At 41.2% G+C, this 22,007-nt stretch overlaps 2 protein-coding genes across 2 annotated transcripts; one reads left to right on the top strand and one right to left on the bottom strand.

Annotated features, from left to right (window-relative positions):
* Positions 1-7: 7 nt before the first annotated feature.
* Positions 8-8,443, bottom strand: LOC132986578 (immunoglobulin superfamily member 3-like; the record flags this gene model as incomplete). The annotated part of the gene is made up of 7 exons (XM_061053035.1): positions 8,288-8,443; positions 7,247-7,618; positions 5,760-6,176; positions 5,264-5,662; positions 4,303-4,668; positions 1,003-1,359; positions 8-426 (listed from the first exon to the last, which is right to left on the bottom strand). Coding segments are annotated over exons 1-7 (2,400 nt in total), but the record flags the coding sequence as incomplete, so codon positions are not given.
* A 1,976-nt stretch (positions 8,444-10,419) lies between these two features.
* On the top strand, positions 10,420-20,559 carry klhl6 (kelch-like family member 6). Its single transcript, XM_061053033.1, has 7 exons — positions 10,420-10,867; positions 10,954-11,119; positions 13,754-14,203; positions 14,608-14,845; positions 15,798-16,000; positions 17,146-17,359; positions 20,011-20,559. Exons 1-7 carry the CDS (start codon positions 10,611-10,613, stop codon positions 20,304-20,306), a joined length of 1,824 nt encoding a protein of 607 aa, XP_060909016.1. The 5' UTR covers positions 10,420-10,610; the 3' UTR covers positions 20,307-20,559.
* Positions 20,560-22,007: the final 1,448 nt, after the last annotated feature.

Raw genomic sequence — 22,007 nt, 5'->3', positions numbered from 1 at the left:
CCAATAAAGACATAAAGACATAAAGTAATGTACCTGGCTCCATCACTGTTAGATTTGTGGCTCTTGACACTGATGAGAGCTCGTACCAATCACCACGAGGATCTTGTAGCCACTCGGCCACCTCGCACAGGTACACGCCGTCGTCTGAGATCTGAGTCTGCCGGATACTTAATTCAAAACTTGGGCCTTTTGAACGCTTGGCGCCGATCCTCTGCCTCTGGCTCGGGTCTACCTGGAGTCCAAACTCGACTTTAGCGTCCTGGTCTGAGCTCAGGATGATCTTCCTCTCTGCCTCTTGTTCGTGCAGCCAGGTGACGGAGTAGCGAGTCGACGCAGAGGGTTCAGAGGTCACCGAGCATCGGATTTCGATGTCGTGGTCGATGGAAGTCGTTAAGGCCGGTGATGAGGTCAGGGCGAGGCTGCTCACTAGAAGGAGGAGGATTCAAGTTAGTCATAGGGTAAATGGACTTTGAGCTTATAAGAAAAAAAAATATTACAAATGTTCAGACAAAAGAATCCTGTCAATTACTTTTCTAACCAAAAGTCAGTCATTAAGGCAGTTTCTGAGTAACACTGAAATATTTGAGCTTTGACTCTTTGACACCACCTTTTATAACGCTTTTCTAGTCTTCCGACTACTCAAAGCGTTTTTTACACTGCAGGTCACACCGACACATTCACACACTGATGGTAGAGATCGCTTTCCTGATTTTTGTTGATTTTAAATTGTTACTATTTTCACTTTTTAGAATTCCTTTAAAAGGAATTATTCTTTATAATTCTATAACCTGCCTGTTTTTATATTTGCTGTCGTTGTAAAGCACTTTGTGCTCTATAAATAAAGATTATTATTATTATCATCATGTAGTATCATCCAGGGTTAAGTGTCTTGCCCAAGGACACATCGGACATGTTGCCCAGCTGGGGGCCCACTGATCCACAGCCGCCCTGGGTCATATGTAATGTGAAGAACCAAAGTGTCCTCGTGGATCTCAGCAGTACCTGGGTTCTGCACCTGCACAGCCAGCTGGTTGGACTCAGTCTTGTGCGCGTTGTACGACACGCTGCACTGGTACCGTCCCGCCTCCCTGGAGCTCGCCCCCCTGATGAGGAGTTTATGAGTGAAGTCGTTCCCCGTCTTGTCGACGTTCAGCTGGTAGCGGTGCTGGTCTGCGGACCAGCTGATGGCTCCGTCGGCGTACACCGTCAGGATGTTGTCTATGGTGGAGGCGTCGCGCTGCAAGCTCCAAGTCACCGTCATGGGGACGCGTACGCCTCGGACCCGGCACATCAGAATCACATTTTTTCCTACGGTCACCAAGTTGTTGCGACTTATGAGGTTCACTTTCACAAACGAGCCTGAGACAGAAAACGAAAAAAAGGAGAAGTTTGTGAAAAGAGAAACATCAAAGTAGAAAATAATTACTGAAGTTTTTTTGCACTTCTCTGTTTCAAGTGTTTATAAAAACAGACTGAAATGAACACTGTTGTTTCTTTAAAGTCTTTAAATGTGATGTTTCACATTTAAATATATAAATCAAGTATCTCCTCTGAAAATAACTCTGTGAGTCATGACTGTCTACAATGGGTGTAACACCCGAGTCCCACTGTCTGTGATGTTTTCAGAGTTTTCAGAGTCCTATCTTCACTTTGTTTACATCGCCCGGACGGCCGGCTGACTCCTCCCCTCGAGTATAAAAGTTGTTTAATTGAGGGACTAGAGAAAAGAAGAATAACATACTGTACTCACTGCTTAACTGTGTTTCTAGATCACGCTCATTTCAGGTAAATTTACATGCAGTGTGAAGATACGAGCATAATAAAGATCACTAGCATTAGCATGCTAACACAACAATGCAGCGCGAGTTGTTTTGGTTTCATGCTGGTGCTCAAGGGCGACATCTGCTGGATCAAAAAATCACATATAAAGACTTTAAGAGCCACAAACAGCAAACCAGACCATCAGGAAGAAGATTCTTTCTTTAAACGTCGCTGCGGGGGTAGGTCTCAAGACGAGGAGATTAACGGCACACTGAAGAAAAAGCGTCTTTGTTTGTTTTCATCTTCAAAGATTCACAGTGAGTGAAAGATATGACGAGAGAAAACAGGATGAGCGTTTTTTTGTCAGAAAACAAAACTTACACATGAACAGGACAGAGTCAGATAGTGCTGACATTATCATAACATTCAAATATAAGCACAGACATGGGCGGTTCTAGGCAAGGGCCAACAGGGGCCAGTGCCCCTGTAACACTGGGCTTGGTCCCCCCTGTGGCCACCCCTCCAAAAGGAAGAGACCCCCCACACAATCACAATCTACTATTTGGCATATTATATATATTTTTTTTAAAGTGAACATCTTTGTCAATTTTTCACCTGGGTTTATTGTTCCCCTCTGACAAAACAGCTGGCCCCAGTTTGGCCCCCTCAGTAAAAGTGGTCTAGATCCACCACTAAGCACAGAGACACTCAAAGAGTCTTTGTGCCAGTTTAACCAACGCATGTTAACAAAACTCTAAGCCTTTCACCCTGGGAGTGAACCCTGCAGTATTCATAAAACCCTACAACACAAAAGTGTTCAACAGAGCAAAGAAGATCATGAAGAATTCTTACAGCTTTACGAGTCGGGCTCAAAGTTTTTCCTGAATAAAATCAAAAACTCTTCTCGTCTTTGAAGCACGCTTTAAATGTCATGGCAATCTGCCTTTTGGTTTTTTAAAGTGTTGAGTGTCGACTAAAGATTGTTACCCGAGGTGGCACACGAGGCAGATCTGAAATGTAAAAAGGTTCCTCCTCTCTGGAGCATTAATGCACTCAGTATTTATCAGAGTGCATTAACACTTTGAGATTTTCTTGCATGCAGATGAACGTGTCGTTGGCACCGCTGAGGGATCAGAGCGGTTGTCCAAAAAGTGTTTTCTGGTAGAACGCATGCTAACTTTAGCGGCCAGCATTTGATGAAGTAAGTTTTTGGGTTGTGTGAAAGGAGGTACGTTATTAATCTTGTGTATGTGAAGCTCTCGCTGCTTGTTTGAACATTGTGCCTCCATTACATCAGTAACGCTGCACAGCGATGTGCTGTGACACACTGGGTCATCCAATAATACGCTGATGCTAATGCAATGTATGAGTCAAGCCCCAACCTGTGGGGTTGAGTTGTTGCTATGACGATAAGAGTTTTTGGTAATAAGGTGATGTTCATGGTTGGATATGAGTAATCACAGCTCCAACTCTTCGCTTGTTACTAGGTTGACTGAAAGTTAGTGTGAGACAAGATTTCAAACGTGTGGAGCGCCATCGACGGGCTTCAAAAGAACGCTCCAAAAAAACAAAAGGTGACATCACTGAGAGTACGTCCATCTATATACAGTCTATGGCAGCCTTTCCAAAACTTAAAACTGCAACTACTATGCAAAATGACTCCGGGGCCCGTTATAAAATAAAAGTTTTGACTACAACTATCACTTTCAGTTAGGGTAAATTATTGGACATGACAACATGATGTTATGGCAAGATAGACACAAAAGTTTACTAAACAATAAACCATGAATAGTCATCACTAATCACTTAAAGGTTGACTCATGGTAAATCATCATTATTGTGATATTTCTGTTATTTTTAAACTTGGAGGGCTTTTCGCGGCCCACCTGCAGTACCTACACGGCCCACCAGGGGGCCGCGGCCCACACTTTGGGAAGCCCTGGTCTATGGTAATGGCGTAATGAAAGTGAAACTTGGTTAGAGGTGCAATAAGGGGTTAAGGCACTTCTGTTGAGCAGTACATCACTTCATTGGAAACCGACCAGTTGTCAGAAAAAAGAAAGAAAGAAATGTTCTTCCTGATTGTCTCATTTGCTTTTGATGGTAATGTTGAGGCGACAGCTACAGTCTGTTTTATAAGCAGATCTAAACTCCTCAGTGGTTTTAACTGTTTGATGGATTCATGAACAGATGGTCACAAACAACTGGCAGACTGGCCAACATCTGCATCCCATCCCTTTGTTTCAGATTCTCATACGAGGAGAGAGGAACTTGTTACATCATTCATCCTACAAAGACAGATTTTATTTTTTATATTTTATATTTAAACATTTTTAAATTCTATTTTATATATTGTAATATCTTCTCATTCTGTATTATTTAAGTTGTTTCTAGTTCTGCTTTATTTCCTTGTTAATTGTTTAGCACCAATACACCAAGTCAGATTCATTGTATGTATAAATGTACTTGGCAATAAACCCAGATTCTGATTCTGATTCTGATTCTGATTCTGATTCTGGTTCTGATGGAGACATATCTTACCAGCAGGAACCACGGTCACCGTGGCGGTCTGTGAGCGGCTGTTGGTCTTGCGATTGTTTTCCCACTCGGACACGGCACACTGATAAACACCTGAGTCCGATGGTTTGACTTCATCCAGCTCTAAGGTGAAGGTGTCGGCTGCTGGACGCGTTGCCTTCATTTTCTGACTTTCCGACTTCTCTATCACTACGCCCTCCTGACTCAGGCTGATGACGGTGGTGAATGTAGCACTTGACGTGGCCGTCGGTTTGTGTTGCCAGGTGATGGAGAGCTGTCCTTTGTAGCCGTGTACTCTGCAGGTGAGCTTCAGTCCATCGCCTTCATTAGCACTCGTGTCATTCTGCATTTCCAGTGAGAGCCCGCTTTCTGTAAAAACACGAGGACACAGACAGAAGGCATGAGCATAATAATTCTACAATTCACTTATCAGACTCTTTTATCCAAAGCGACGTACATCAGAGAGTAAGAACAACACAAGCAAGGATCTAGAAAAATGGAACAATGTGAGTAAGAGCAAACGATCAGCTTTGAGTCTGATTGGACACACAGGTGCTGACAGGAAGTGACCAGAGGCAAAGCACAACATTGAGGGCAGTTCTTGAGAGCTCTAATCAGTATAGAAACCATCTTATAAGTCGTCGTTATCAAACAAAAACCATCGTCATTACCATCATCATCATCAATAATATGGAGACCATCATCATTAAGTTAGTAGGTATTCATGAAAGAGCTGGGTCTTTAGCTTTTTCTTAAAGGTGCAGAGGGACTCTGCAGATCACATGGAGTTTGGAAGTTCATTCCACCACCGGGGGGCGACAGAGGAGAAGAGTCTAGTTAGAGACTTAGGACCCTGTTGTGAAGGTTGGATCAGACGCCTTTCATTGGCAGAGCGTAGTGGGGGGGGGTTTGAGACAATAATAATAGAAACGTTTTTATTTGAAGGGTTCCCTCTCTGACTGACCTGTGGCTGAGATAGTCATCCTCTGTGGAACGGAGTCCTGAGCAGCTCCTTGTATAAAAGCACCATCTTGTCCTCTTTTCTGAGGCCACGCTCTGCAGATGTACTCTCCCTGGTCCTCGATTCTGACCGGCTGCAGTCTGAGACGGAAGTCGCTGTCGCTGATGCGGGCCACTCTGAGCTCCTCCTCTCGCACGCTGTACTCGTGCCCCACGGAGAGGACGCCCGTCGGGCCGACGCGTGCCAGCTCGACACCCCCTCTGGACCAGGCCACAGAGAAGAAGCTTTCCTCTGAGCTCTGTTTGTTTACGTTGCAGTTTATCGACAGCGTCTGGCCGACCTGCAGCGCTGCAGGCTGCAGAGAGATTCTCACCAACAGAGGCGACGTGTCTGGAACCACCTCTGAAAATAAACAACAGAGCGACAAAGACATATCCTGTGAAGAAGCCACAGAGGAAAGGTGTCAAACATAAACATTTAAAGTGCTGCTGCTTCTAACCTCTCGCTTCCACATGTAAGACGGTTTCCTCTGCGTTCTTCTGTGTGATGGAGTACCAGGAGCGGTCAGGATCCTGGATCCACTCCTGGGCCCGGCAGAAGACCCTCCCGCTGTCTGACAGCTGGAGCTGACCCATGCTGAGCCGGTACACGACCCCTCCTATCTTATCTAACCTTATGAGTCCAGCTTGGTAACGCCCCTCGAAGCCCTGGCCGGGGCTGAGTGTGAAATATCTGTCCACAGAAATGATTGGACGAGCGTTCTCGTCATCGTCTCTGAGCAGAAACCAGGTGAGAGACAGGTGGGTGTGCTGGACGGTGTTGCTGGAGGCTTGGCACGTCGAAGTGAAAGCTTCACCCTCGTTAAAACTCTGTGAGGTGGAAGCAGCTGATGAAACACTCAGGGAGTTGTCAATCACTACGGAGCCACAGCAGAAACAGAAAAAACAGAGATGAAAGTCGTACATAATTGCAGTAACATTAAATAGGTTGTCTTTCAAAATGTCTTCAGCTCAGAAGATGAAGAGCAAAGAAGAACATTTAATTTTAAGCATCAGTTTGCAAGGACAACTTTAAAGTCTTCATATGTGATTTTTTTGATCCAGCAGATGTCGCCCTTGAGCTCCAGCATGAAACCAAAACAACTCGCGCTGCATTGTTGTGTTAGCATGCTAATGCTAGCGATCTTTATTATGCTCGTATCTTCACACTGCATGTAAATTTACCTGAAATGAGCGTGATCTAGAAACACAGTTAAGCAGTGAGTACAGTATGTTATTCTTCTTTGCTCTAGTCCCTCAATTAAACAACTTTTATACACGAGGGGAGGAGTCAGCCGGCCGTCCGGGCGATGTAAACAAAGTGAAGATAGGACTCTGAAAACTCTGAAAACATCACAGACAGTGGGACTCGGGTGTTACACCCATTGTAGACAGTCATGACTCACAGAGTTATTTTCAGAGGAGATACTTGATTTATATATTTAAGTGTGAAAAATCACATAGAAAGACTTTACAACAGAAGTGTATTTCTGTCATTGGAATTAAATTGTGGAATTCTTTAAATAATGATTTGAAGGGTTGTGTTCAGATATTTCAGTTTAAGAAAATGTTTAAGATCAAAGTTATCAGACTGTCTGAAATTGGCAGTTTGTGTGTTTTGTGTGTTTTCTTTCTTATTTCTGAGGAAGTGAAGACTGAATTGTCAGATTTGTTTTATGTTGATATTTATTCATTGATTGTAATTGGACAGACCATCCAGACATTTATTGTTTGCTTTTTGTGTAAGGGGGCAGGCAAAACAAGATTTATTCTTCTCCCTGCTCCTTCTCGTACATGGGATGAAGTGTGTTTTTTCTGTTGTGTGTTTTGAAATGTACGGAACATATTTAAAAAATGAAAATGAAAAATGAAAAATGAAAAATGAAAATGAAAAATGAAAAATGAAAAATGAAAAATGAAAAATGAAATGAAAATGGAGACTGGGTACCTTTCACTGATGTCGACGCGCTGTAGGCTCCATCATAACTCGCTTCTGCATTGAGCACAGAGCACTCATAATCCCCTTCATCACTCTTCTGCAGGCTGTGTATCTCAAACAGGACGGAGTTTGGAGACACATGTGTCAGAGCGATTACCTTTTCCTCGAGACGACGCTTATACGAGGAATAGCTGAAGCCTGGCCTGCTGGAGCTTACGATGTTCTCCGACATTGGTTTCCCGGGCTTATTAACGCGGAATTCAAAGTGTTTCTTGGTGTTGGCGTTGTTGAAGCCGCTAACATTGCAGGAGATGGAGAGCTTTGAGCCGACCACACGATACAGAGGTCCAATCGGTACTTCAGTGTTCACTCTGGCTTCTCCTGAGTGAACAAAAAAAACAAGTAAAACACAGTCAAATTAAAATGGCAACTTTACGTTTCCATTCAAATGAATAAAGATTCTACACTCTAAAGGGACTAAAATGTGTTTCAATATTTCAGGTTGTAAAGCAAACCTCTGTTTGATACCAAATGAATGGCAACAATGAGAGCAAAAGACACTTTTCACAGTGCATTCATTTAATTTTCAGCATCCATGAGGATTCTGATTGTGAATAAAGTGAAAAAGTCTGTTAAAGTAGAACTATTGATTTACTCCCAAAAGAAAAGAAGCAATTATGTAATAATAACATATGTGAACAATCCATTTTAAATCACATTTAATCACTCAAAGGCTCTGCAAAAAATCTGACATGTTATACATTTTTTTTAAAGTTATTGAAACAGAAGATAGTATTTTGATTTATCTAATAAAACTTGAAAAATCAAGTCCTTTTTATACACTTCCTTGTGATTGAATAGACTGACATAGAAAAAGCAAGATCATCAAATCCTGGAGCAACACAAAGGCGGTTGGTTTCACCCATTAACTCTCTTTAAACCAAAATATAGCCTGAATTGAGCAACATGAGTACAGAGTCAGAGTCATTGTTGCAGAGTCATTCACCTGCTCAATGCAATCCATCTGCAGTAATTTAATGTACCACTCACCACAGTGCAGGAAAAGTCCAAGATAGAAGAATAAATTGGCCCTCAAAAGGGACTGCAGGGACCTCCTCATCCTGAACCTGCTTCAGATGTGACAGTGTTCACAGCAGAGCAGACCATAAAGCTCTCAGGCAGCCTTTATGTGCCAGACAGAATATAAAAAACAAGTGGTTTCTGCTTCCTGTAGTTTCATCAAGAGGAAGTCTGACATATTTCCTGCATGAATGCAAACTTATTATCACACCTCAACACTTATGAGCTATACTGTCATTTACATATATTCACATTAAGCACATTCACATAAAAAAAGACAACTAACAAAAGTTCCATACAGATCTATCATCGATGTGATTGGGTTTAGATTTAGAGGCTCTCCGTTGTAAAAAAAAAAAAAAAAAAAAAAAAAAAAAATACAATCATATTGTCCTCGTTCATAATATAATTTGGTTTGTCAGCGTAAATATGATACACAATTATTTCGAAAAATAAACTCACAAAAAATACATTTTTGGAGAAGTAATGAGTAAAAAGTAAGGAGACAGAAACCTCTGAGGTCTACATGAAATAATGAAGTAGTGACATAAAGTGATGTTGTCTGCTGTGGTCACATGACACACTCTTTCAACATCTTCAATAATCGTCCATGTCTAGAACTTATTTTCCCCTGTGACGAATTCTTCTATTTTCAAAAAATAATCTGTAACATCTGGATTCATTCATTTTAGTTATTAAAACTAAAATCTCCCTCCATCATTATGAAAGTAACGAGTAGGCTGGAATATGCGAAATGGGGAGCCTATGGTTGGATTGCATGGCTGGGGGGGGGGGGGGGGGGAGGAGATCAGCTCGGGTCCATTGTTGTGGTCAAACTTTGAAGCAGGAGAGAGTTTGGACTCACGGCAGAATTTCTCTGCACAGCAATGAGGCAACAGCGCCTCTTAGTGGAGAAAATAAAAGCATGCATGTTCACCATGGATGTGATTTTCATTGGCCTATTCATGTTTCAGTTCCTACTCCACTGCTAAGATGAATCAGTTAGCAACAGCTTGAAAATATGTGTGGTGTTTGTCAGGACAGAGGGAGGTCAAATCGTTGCTTTGATTCTTTATATCTATTTTTGTCTCGTGTTGTGTTGTCTTTTTATTTTGAAAGGGATGATGGAGGGAAGATAAGATGGGATAAGATAAGACTTTATTTGTCCCCGAGGACACTTAACATTACAGCAGCAGTGAGGCCGACTGAGAGGTAAAAAAAGAGTCATCCCAATTAGCATGAATCACAAAAACATAGTCTATATAACACTTTACACTTTAATATAGAAATCTGACAAAGAAATCCATCATTGCAAATCTGGCTGCAAAAAAAATGGTGAACTTTTTGTGCTAACAACCCAGCTATGTCTGCGTGAATATTCAACGTAATACATGACGTAATCATTTTAAATTATGCAATAATGATGTACTGTATATTAAAGTACAGGAGATTATAATTGTGTAAAATAAAACAATGGACATAATTGTATTTATTAAAGTGTAGGTGAAAATGTCACAACAATTAAGTAGTTATGCAACTGTCTTATAGATAATAAATATAGGAACACAATATTCTTACTACAGAACAAATAATCAACTTCATTCATATTTATTGACTGTATGCACGTTGTATTGTGTTTTATTGAAAATGTGCCCAAAAAAAAGCTGCAAAAAAGTTGCTGTTGTTTGTTTTTTCCCCATACTGTCGTAGTTTTAAGTTTTTAATGAAACAATCTGAGACAGGAGGCCAAGAGGGTCAAGAGGTCACATCAGTAGGAATTGTCCTGCAGGTTCAGGGACAAACTGACAACCTACCAGTCACTATCTCAAGATTATCATCACTTATTCACACTTACATGTCTGAATAAGAAAGTGATCCGAGACTATTAAGCAAGAATGGTTTCAATTGGAGTGCAGATTTATGGACTCACAACTAAATTCAGTTTTTGATAAGATGCTGAGTGTTATTCTTTTTTCTGTAGGAGAGCATGTGCTGGAGACTAATGGTTCTGCTTAAGAGGGAAAAAATATAAACTCAGGAGAAATGAACGCCGCAAAAGAAGAGGAAGTATCTAGAAACCAGTGTTGCTTCATACGTATGTTCCTCTCTGCACAGGAATAGGAAGTATGAAGAGCACAGGAAAAAAAAACACAGATCCACATCTCACAGCGACAGAACTGAGCGTAAACCACAGGGAGCCTCGTTCTGGTGCAGGTGGCACCAAAAGTAACTCGGCACGCTGTTCTTCTGAAAAGAGAGCGAGTATATCTGAAGAGTTTCTGGTTGTAAAGAGATGAGTGAGTCACTGGAGAGGACCACAGACTGTCCCCTGCCTCTTCTTGGAAACGACTCCAGGCCGGAGGAGGAGAAAGACGACCAGACGGCCTCGAGCGAGTTGAGCTGGGAGGATGGCGGTCTCCCTGTGGAGCTGCAGAGAGGCATGGAGACCCTCAGAGTGAACAGAGAACTCACTGATGTTGTGCTGTGTGTTCAGGGACACGACTTCCCCTGCCACCGAGCCATACTCGCTGCAGCCAGTCAGTACTTCAGGTGAAACGGCTTTTCAAAGTACTTCCTTTTTTTAAATTTCTTTCTTATTTCTGCTGTTGATTTAATACTTTTTTGTGTGTGTATAGGGCGATGTTTTGCAGCGGCCTGAGGGAGAGCCATGAGGAGAGTGTGGATATAAAAGGAGTGGACAGTGGGACCATGCGCTCTCTTCTGGAGTACACCTACACCAGCAGAGCCCTCCTGACACACTCCAATGTGCAGAAAATACTAGAAGCTGCCAGTCAGTTCCAGGTAAAAATGACTTCAGTCAAACTGAAAATAGATGAGTTCACTTTGTTATATCCTGTGACGATACAAAAAAGAGTTCCTTCTAAATCTTGAGCACATTAGAAACAACAATGAAAATATTAATATAAAAAATTATACCTAGTATTATTCTATTATTGTATTTCTTCTCCCTTTATTTAACTGATGTTCATATGTTTGATTTTTAACTTCTTGTTATTTTTGATAATTATATTCCTGTTTCTTGAGCTGTTGTTACAAAAAAAAATGTCCCCCATGGGGGATCAATAAAGTTTATCTTTTATTTTCTAAATGTAGGAAAACGGTTCTGTATAGGGTTCACTTAATTATGAAAATATCTGATTTAAGTTTGTTGCTACACAAGTTCAAAGACTAAAGTGTCATAAAACCATGATGTCCTAGTAGCCGATTTGTTAAGATTATTTGTTTTTTAATTGTGATCGTGTGATTCATCAGTGAGTATAAAAGACAGACATCCCGATTTTGAGTCATACATTCTCGCTGAACAGCAAGTTTGCGTTTCCTGTAATTTATAGACAATCATGATATTTTTATTATTCATGGCATTGTGAATTATTACACGTCAGATGACACAACTGGTGCATCAAAGACATGTTCAGAGCCGCTCTGTTGCAGAATCAGAATCATTAAGAATGAAAAACACAGATTTATTTAAATCTACATGTCATGAAGGCAAAGAGATCAACAAAAAGTACGAGTGATTATTTTTGTCGACACTTCGAACCGTCATGTTAAATTTTATTTAAAAATCTAACATTTCCCCGTCCAGTGGAACAAACATGTCAGCGTGTATGAGACGGGTCTCTCTGAAAAGGGAAGTGAAAGTCATCCGGTTGTTTACACTCAGGATCAGTTTTCCATACGGCTTAAATTAACTACACAGCTGTGCCAAACAGCAGCTGAAGCAGGTGTTTGTGTTGTTAAACTTCTAATTATGTGACAAACAGTTTAAGGTTTAGATTTGAAAGATTAAAAAAAAAAAAAAAAATCAAGCTCTGTGATTGGTTGCACTTCTTCAACTGCTACACAGTTTAGGATTGAGGTTAGATCTACGAGCAGACTACCATTTCTGGTTGGGTTTCAGGATATGCATGAGGCTAGCTTTATGCTCAGTATACAGATGATGTAAAGAGAGTTACAAACTTATTTATTAAAGGTGCAGTGTGGAGTTCTGGTGGAGAAATGTGAATGTTGATAAATTCACAGATTCTGTGGTACATGTTCAAACTGTCCTCAGAGGAACATTTGGTCCCTGTAACCCTGTTTGAAGATAAAATGCTTCGTGAGAAGTTATAGTGGGGGGGCCGCGGCAGTGAAACCGTTTTTCTCCCGGTCGCTTTTTAGCTCCAAACAGTTTTCAGGGACCCATTTTTACCTTTGAATAAAGTTTGTGTATTTAATTCACAATATATCAAAGAGATGTTTCACTTCTCCAACTTCCAAATGTCACTACCAAATCTACATCCAGTAGTGCCCCTTTAAACTAATGGAATGATGCTTTAATAATTAATCAAATACAGAATGCCAACGTAAAAGAAAAGTCAAATGTTCATCTAGTACTGTTTTTGGGGGGTTTCAGTTGGGACCGCATCTTTTATAGTTTTAAAGATGTGTTAAGACAAAAAGCAAAGAACAGAATGTCCACTAGAGTGTTTTTTGTGATGAGTGTGGAAAAGTGATTATTGAGCTCCACTGAGAATAGTAGTAACAGAAGCATTAACTTCTGCTAGTAGTAAAGAGCAAAAACTGTAAAAACAAAAAGAACGGCTACAAATGTAGTCTTATCACACACTTTTCTTAAAGCCCTGTCCTCTTGTGTTCAGTCTTTAAACAGTTAGACATTTAATCTTAGAGCTTAGAACTCCATGTGATCTGCAGAGTCCCTCTGCACCTTTAAGAAAAAGCTAAAGACCCAGCTCTTTCATGAATACCTACTAACTTAATGATGGTCTCCATATTATTGATGATGATGATGGTAATGACGATGGTTTTTGTTTGATAACGACGACTTATAAGATGGTTTCTATACTGATTAGAGCTCTCAAGAACTGCCCTCAATGTTGTGCTTTGCCTCTGGTCACTTCCTGTCAGCACCTGTGTGTCCAATCAGACTCAAAGCTGATCGTTTGCTCTTACTGACATTGTTCCCTTTTTTCTAGATCCTTGTTTGTGTTGTTCTTACTCTCTGATGTATGTCGCTTTGGATAAAAGAGTCTGATAAGTGAATTGTAGCTCTGGGGTCTAACAGACGACTCTAATAATAATAATAATAATCATCATCATCGTCATCATCATCTCAGTACTGACGGGATTTCTCGACACAGTGTCTTCAGATGTTTTTGCTCAAGTTTAAACGTCAGCTCCTGTAAACACATCGTTTCATATCTCCACATTGATTTTATTGTGACAGTAAAATTGCTTCTTGTTTGTTTTAAAAACAGACTTTTCACTTTCTGCTTACTTCTGTTTAAGCTACAGCTAATCAAGTTAGTTTCATCTGATGATCAATGATAGTATTTAAAACACAGAAGAGTGCTGACTCAGTTTCCAGCTCCACAGTAATATTATTGTTTCACATTCTCACCCTGTGTCCTGTAGTTCATGCGTGTGGTGGACGCGTGTGCTTCCTTTCTGAGCCGGTCTCTGCAACTCGAGAGCTGCGTTGGAATCCTGAATCTCGCCGAGAGCCACGCCCTGCCGTCCCTGAAGTCCAGGGCTCAGGACTACATCGCGTCTCAGTTCTCCCAGGTGATCGAGCAGCAGGACTTCCTGGAGCTGCCCGCTGAGTCTCTGGAGAGCGTCCTGCAGAGGGACGACCTGGATGTGAAGCGTGAGGAGAGCGTGTTGGAGGCCCTCATGCGCTGGGTGAGAGCCCGGCAGGACGAGCGCGCTCCTCTTTTGGCCCGGTTGCTCCTACATGTGCGACTGCCGTTACTGGAGCCTGCGTACTTTGTGGAAAAAGTGGAGTCGGATGAACTGATCCGAGGCTGCAGCGAGGCTTTCCATTTGTTGCAAGAGGCCCGCATGTATCACCTGTGTGGCAGGGAGGTCAGTACACAGGGAAGTAAAATAAGCATGCTAATGCTAGCGATCTTTATTGTGCTCGTATCTTCACACTGCATGTAAATTTACCTGAAATGAGCGTGATCTAGAAACACAGTTAAGCAGTGAGTACAGTATGTTATTCTTCTTTTCTCTAGTCCCTCAATTAAACAACTTTTATACACGAGGGGAGGAGTCAGCCGGCCGTCCGGGCGATGTAAACAAAGTGAAGATAGGACTCTGAAAACTCTGAAAACATCACAGACAGTGGGACTCGGGTGTTACACCCATTGTAGACAGTCATGACTCACAGAGTTATTTTCAGAGGAGATACTTGATTTATACATTTAAGTGTTAAAAATCACTTATAAAGACTTTAAAGTATGTTGTTTTTTGTTCCATGTTTACAGGTGGTCTCTGAACGCACCAAACCCCGGGTTCAGCACTTTCTATCCGAGGTGTTTCTGATAATCGGAGGCTGCACTAAAGACGAACGCTTCATCTCCACCGTCACCTGTCTGGACCCCCTCAGGCGCAGCAGGCTGGAGGTCGCACGGCTGCCGTTCACAGAGATGGAGGACGAATCCCAAAACAAAAAATGGGTGGAGTTTGCTTGCATCACCTTTCGCAATGAAGTTTACATATCAGGTGAGAAAAAGTCACAAGTATTCACACAGAGCCTCATTAAAAGTCTCTGCCAATGAAAGGCGTCTGATCCAACCTTCACAACAGGGTCCTAAGTCTCTGACTAGACTCTTCTCCTCTGTCGCCCCCCGGTGGTGGAATGAACTTCCAAACTCCATGTGATCTGCAGAGTCCCTCTGCACCTTTAAGAAAAAGCTAAAGACCCAGCTCTTTCATGAATACCTACTAACTTAATGATGATGGTCTCCATATTATTGATGATGATGATGGTAATGACGATGGTTTTTGTTTGATAACGACGACTTATAAGATGGTTTCTATACTGATTAGAGCTCTCAATAACTGCCCTCAATGTTGTGCTTTGCCTCTGGTCACTTCCTGTCAGCACCTGTGTGTCCAATCAGACTCAAAGCTGATCGTTTGCTCTTACTCACATTGTTCCCTTTTTTCTAGATCCTTGCTTGTGTTGTTCTTACTCTCTGATGTACGTCGCTTTGGATAAAAGAGTCTGCTAAGTGAATTGTAGAATTGTAGAAGTGAAAGTAACATCGTCGACTGTCTGCTCGTTACACATCTGCAAAGTTACTCTGTTGTTTTTCTCATGTTTTCATCTTACAGGTGGTTGTAGATGTTTCTAGGCTTCTTTGCATTTGAAGTTGTCACAATTGGACTTGACAGAGGAGACGTGATATCATCTGCATCAACAAGCGTTGTGGTTTTAGGTGTTTCCCAGCTCAGGAACTGTAACTGATACTTTCGCTTCATACTAACTTGAACTGTCCGACAAAAAAAAGTGTGAAGTTCAAACTGGGTTGTGTGAATTAGCATCTTTTTTACAGATGATGTTTATGTGTTTGGCTTTATATAAAGATAAAGAAAGATCAAATAAAGTCATTATTAGAGACATACTGACATGTTGATGTTTGTAATAGTTCTTATTCTGATGTTGTTTCAGGGGGTAAGGAGACACAGCATGATGTTTGGAAATATAACGGCGCCCTGGACAAGTGGATCCAGATCGAGCCCCTGATCACTGCACGCTGGAGACACAAGATGGCCGTTCATGGGGGGAAGGTTTACGCGCTCGGTGGCTTTGATGGTGTTCAGAGGCTCGCGAGTGTCGAGGCCTACGATCCGTTTCACAACCGCTGGACACAGGTAAACTTTCAGGAGGTTAAAAAAAGGACAGTGGTGCTAATGAGGGACTTTACATCAAATTCTCCCTGTTACTAATAACAGAGACGACATGTTTGTGAGAGGTGATGGTTGGAGTGAATAATCCCCCGCCTCTGTTTTAACCCCTCGTCTTTCAGTTCAGTGTTTCAGTATTAGGACACTAAACAGTTTGCTTCTCACTGCTCTCCCGAGCATCGTGTCCAACTACAACAGACTGCTATTCTGAGTAAAAAGCTTTAAAGGAAAAAGTCTGTAAGCCACTGGTACCAAAAGATGGACGGCTTAACTGGCTGTTGAACATGTGAAGCCAAAAACAAAGAAAGAGGCTGACCATCAAAACAGAGCTCACCAGAGAATGTATATTAAACTGAATTTAAACAGGCCAACAAGTCCACTACAAGTTCACTTCTTAAACTCACTTTTATAAACTTGCTTTATGTGATTTCTCCTTTAAAGATCTATCCCTTCCTTTTATTAATGTTATTGATTTTAACCTTTTTATCTTTCTCTTCTTTAAATGTTTTAGCCTTTAAATGTATCCCTTCCTGTATTAATTTAACTGCTCTTAGTCTTTTTAAATTCCTACTCCATTTAACTCTTCAGCTCTCTGTTTCTTTATTCATTTAACCAATCTCCTGTTTATCTCTTCTTTGTATCTTCATTCTGTGTTTACAGCCTGTGATGTGATGTCGTCCCACTCTCCCTCTATTTTAATTTTCTTCTCTCCTGGTTGATTTTAAACTAACTTTCCTTCACTGTATTGAACTGCCTCTCCATACCTGCCTGTTGAATCTTATTCCTGTTATTTACATTTATATAATTTTACCCTCTCTGTTGATCTCTGTTCTGTTGTCGTGTTGCTGTATTTGTCTGTCACAGCACTTTGTAAACATTTGTTTTTAAAGGTGCTATATAAATAAAGATATTATTATTATGTACATATCAATCTTAATGTTGGGCAATGCCATGTATGTGTGAATAGGAACCTATTTACTGACTTTGTTAAGTGATATATAAAAAACATCATATTAACTCATCACAGCGGTGTGTGATCGACTCCTCCGCCCTCTCTAGATAAAAAATAAAATGTCATCAACTTCAGATCCCCCGTTTGTCTCCACTCACAGGTGACGCCTCTTGCAGTAGCTGTTAGCTCCTTTGCTGCAGCTAGCTATGACAGACGGATCTATGTGATTGGTGGAGGGCCCAATGGAAAGCTGGCGACCGATCAGGTCCAGTGCTGGGAGCCCGGGACGGACTGCTGGGAACTGCGGGCCCCCATTCCCATCGACACCAAATGTACCAACGCAGTGACATTCAAGGACTGCATCTATATCGTTGGTGAGTTGTCGGTGGAGGGCGCTACATGTGGTGATATTATTATTCACTTGTTATAGAAAGAGCGTCTGTGATTACTCTGAAATGAACTCTACCAGAGCAGGGAGACGGAGGAAGTAGTTTAGGTTGAAGTGAAAGGATGAATGAATTTGTGAAAGAATATAACCAGTCTTCCTGTCTGAACTTACGCTGAGCTCCATTTGGGGAACTTTACAAAGCAGCCTCTTCACACGGGTGAATGTGACATTTATTGTAAAAGCACTTTGAGTTGCTAGAAGACTAGAAGTAGTTCACTCGACTAAATAATACTGCTGTAAGTCCAATGTCCCCGCTGCCATTCTGGGCTCAGGTCAGATCCTCAAAATGTACCCCACTCTCTCTTCACCGTCCGATCTTATAAAAAGCACAAATAGCCTAAAAATAGAAATAAATAAATAAAACTAATCATTTCAAAAGCAGTTGAGCTCATAGGACTTGATGTTACAATCCCTCTTACAGTAATCGGCACTTTATTGAGTCTTGATGTCTTGAATGGGGGGGGGGGGGGGTAATCACTTCATTGGGGTCATCAGGTGGGCACCCTCCTTCCTTGATGTTTCATTGATAGGCCCGTGACATCTCCAGAGGGCTCAACGGCAACACCTGGCGTCCCAGGTGCACCCCCCTCTGCTTTTACCCCTCCTGTATGTTTATGGTCATCTTGCAGCCCAGTTGGGATCCTTTCTTTTCAGCCAGATCCAATTGCTGCTTCGTTCTGCAGCCTCTGACAGCAACCTGATGGCTCGTCGGAGGGCTCCCATCCCTTTCAGTAGCCTGGTGGAAGATGTTGCAACAAAGCCTCTGCAGCCAATCTCCACAGGGAGTACTTGCGTTCTCCAGCCTCGTTGTACTGCCTCGCCTGCCATAACTGAATATTTCAGCCTCTTGCATTCATATGCTTCCCCAACTGCAGCCTCCCAATCCACAATATATAGGGACTTTTGTGAGGCTGACCACATAATCAAATCCGGCCTGATATTGGTTGCAACAATTTCTGGTGGAAAAACAAGTTTCTGGTCAAGATCAACTTGCAATCCATTTCCAATCCCTGGATGCATCCAATAGGCATGCTTCCCTTCTCACGGTTGGATTCCTTCGGTCTTGTCCTGCTGGTACGAAGGTAGTAGTGTAATTGAAGCCAGAGGTTGGGGGAGAGAGTGCATTGGTGGTAGCCCTCCTCCCTTCTAGGATTAGAGCCAGTTACCAGAGGACCTGGTTGTGCCTCCAGGTATACCGTCCTTGGGTGAGGCTTGTTCTGCAGCCGGTGAGGATATGTCTTAGGGTTGCTGGTGTTTGGCAGAGTGGACATGCTGGGTCTTCTCCAACCCACTGGCTTAGATTCTTAGGAGTGGGAAGGACATCATTGGTGGCTCTAATGATGAAACTAAGTCTGCTTCCTTCCATCTCCCAAACATCCCTCCATGTGATTTTTCGATGCTCCAGATTTTCCCATCTCATCCATTGGCCCTGTTTGGCCTGTGAGATGGCCATTGCACATCTTTTTGCCTCTTCCTGGTGACGCACCTCTGCTACAACAAGCTTTCTTCTCTGGCCGAGTGTTGCTTTGTGCCATGTAGGTCTGCTTGTTCCGAGACCAAGACCACCTCTTCCATGCTGCATCTGGCCTACAATGTCCCCATGCCTGAGAGCTGACTTTGCCTGTTGTACAGCCTCAGTTGGGGTCCACTTCCTCCCTGTTGCCGCTCGTATTGTGGAGTCTTGGGATTTAGTCAGGGTCATGTCCAGTCTTACCTTGGTGCATTTGTACTCCTCAGCCAGGCTTGTGACCGGCAGTTCCAGCGCGCCAATTCCATACAAGCCGATATTGCTGAGACAATGCGGGAGTCCAAGCCATTTCTTGATGTATGAACTGACTGTTCTCTCTAGCTTCTCTACTTTGGTGACAGGAACCTCATAAACTTTCAGAGGCCACATTAGACGGGGGAGCAATCCAAACTGGAGGCACCACAGTTTCAACCTGCCAGGAAGCAGGGTCTTGTCTATGTTTACAAGGCCATTGATGGTTTCTTCCCTCAGTTTTTCGCTTTGGTCAGAGTCCTTGAGGCTTGAGTTGTACCAACGCCCCAAGCTTTTAACTGGCTTCAAGATTACCTCAAAGCATTGTCTCAAAAAGTCTCCTCAGAATGTTGATTTTATGTTTTACATGTTGTGTAAGAAATGGATTTGCATGTATATTTGTTAGATAGATGATAGATAGATAGATAGGAACTTTATTAATCCCTTGGGAAGGTTCCCTCAGGAATTTCAGATTCCAGCAGCAGGTAACACTAAAGGATAGAACAGCACACAGATACAAAGAATAAAATAAAAGTTATATACAAATAATATACTGTACACAGTAGCAGCAATAGACATGTCTAAATAAAATATACCGGTACAGATTCATAATAAAATAATAAAATAGCAGCAGCAATAAAAAAAATAAAAAAAGGTAGCAGCAGTTATGTTGTTTTGGATTTGTCCTTTGTTTTTATAAATAGATAATTAACAATAAATAATGAATAATGCAAGCTGTTAGGATTGTGTTGTGGCCAGTTCAGGTCTATTATGTTATTATTATTATTATATTGTGATAGTTTCTGTGTCTCTCCCAGGTGGTGCCATGAATGCCATGTATTGCTACTCACCTGTGTCAGACTCGTGGTCTCTTGTGACCCGTCTCGGGGAGAGAGCGAGCTGTGCCATCGCCGCCTGCAACAACAAACTCTTCATCACCGGTGGACGAGATAACAAAAACCAAGTCATCTCCACAGTGATGTGCTGGGATGTCGGCCAGGGGCTCCTCACAGAGGAGTGTGTTTTACCTCTGGGAGTGTCACATCATGGCAGTGTGACCCTCATGAAGTCCTACACACACATACACAGAGTGATGCCTGCAGACTGTCAGTGACACAGGCTTCTGTTGCTGATAGAAAGACTGAAAAGGAAAAGTCAAGGGGAGTCATGATGAAGTATTCATGTGTGTTCATTTTGTGTCACATTGTCACTTTCAACTACTGTCAATCAATATGTTTAAACCTTTAGCAGAACAATGTCAGATTTTAACTTAAATTGTATAAATTGGAACTTTAAATCAACATCATTGCAAAGCAGTGCATGCCCTCAATGATTCCTCAAGATTAAATAAAAGTTGAATGAATGAATGAATAAATCAAATATTAATCAGAAACAATAACAAGATTTCTTAACCTTAAAAAATACATACATAAATACATGTAAATATACCTAAAATGTACAACACAAATACATTGTTGATTTCACATTGAACAGAATGCAAAAACAGAATGGAGCAATACTCAGATGAAATGAATATAGACTGTGTGTAGTATAAATCACTCTGTGTGTTTTTATCAACACTGCCATCAAGTGGTGATAAAGACTGTAGAGGCACTCCGTCTCTTTCTTCGTCCTCTGTACCACTTTTTGGGGTCAACTCACAGTATTTGCAACGCGAGCGAAAAGACAGGACAACTTTCCTTCGTTTTAAAAGGTTTACTGAAAAAACTTCAAAGTAAAATACAAGTTTAACGCACGGTCAAAAAACTGTGTAGCTTCCATCAATATCGGACTCCAAACTGCTTACGTCACATCCGTCACAACTTTAACTACGCAGTGCTGCCATAACATAAACATCCAAAAACATAAACAATAACCTTTTTATCATTTATAAATCACTAAATTATGCCTTTAAAACCATTTTAAACATCATGAATTTACATGAAATTACTGTTATTAGATTTTAATCATTTTTAACTAGATATTTAGTATCAATCAATTATTTGCATATTGGCTCTTACAAAGACATAAAGTGAGACGATCATAAGATGAATACTATGGAAGTGATTAGTGATCAGAATTCAAATGATAACATATAATCATTTCAATAAAAATGCACATACTTTGACTAAAAATGAAGAAAATGACATTTGCTTTTTCAATTTAAAAAAATGTCAATTTTTGAAGTTGAAAACTAAAATTCTATTTAGATAAATTAGTCATAATTTTATTTTTGAGTCAAATAATACAACGATATTCTGAAAATTAAAAAGCATTTCTGTTAATGGATTTTAATTTTCAAATTGGCTTTATCATTTGAATTCTGATCACTAATCGCTTCCATACAATACTATCTACATTCTGTAAACATGTTTAAGACACAAACCTTACAAACCTAAAAAAATACATTAAAAATACATTAAAATATAAATTGTTTGTAAATGAGAGACACAACGAAAGCATACTGCTCCTGTTTGTTTAATCTTCTGACACACACTTCTTACATTTCAACGACAGCCCGCACAACCTTCAAAAAAAGATTTGGCATCGTGACTAAACTGTCAAAGCCCAGTTTCCGGTTTCATTTCAAACTAAAAGCACAGAGGCTAAATACAAACGGCAGGTGAGTGAAAGTTGTTGTGGAAAAAAAAGAAAGAAAATAAGACAAAACCTATTTAATTTTTTTTAAGTTAAAACGGACTGTCTTCTATTGATAACATCTGTACACCGAAGCTGGGAAACACACCTTTTCAGGTGGGCACCTGAGAGCAGATGAACACACAGTGTGTCTGCATATAAAACCAATAGTTAACAT

The sequence above is a fragment of the Labrus mixtus genome, chromosome 13, assembly GCF_963584025.1.
Source record: "Labrus mixtus chromosome 13, fLabMix1.1, whole genome shotgun sequence".
Taxonomy (NCBI): Eukaryota; Metazoa; Chordata; class Actinopteri; order Labriformes; family Labridae; genus Labrus; species Labrus mixtus.
Note: the sequence above shows the minus strand (reverse complement) of the source record. Positions and strands in the feature narration are given on the sequence as shown.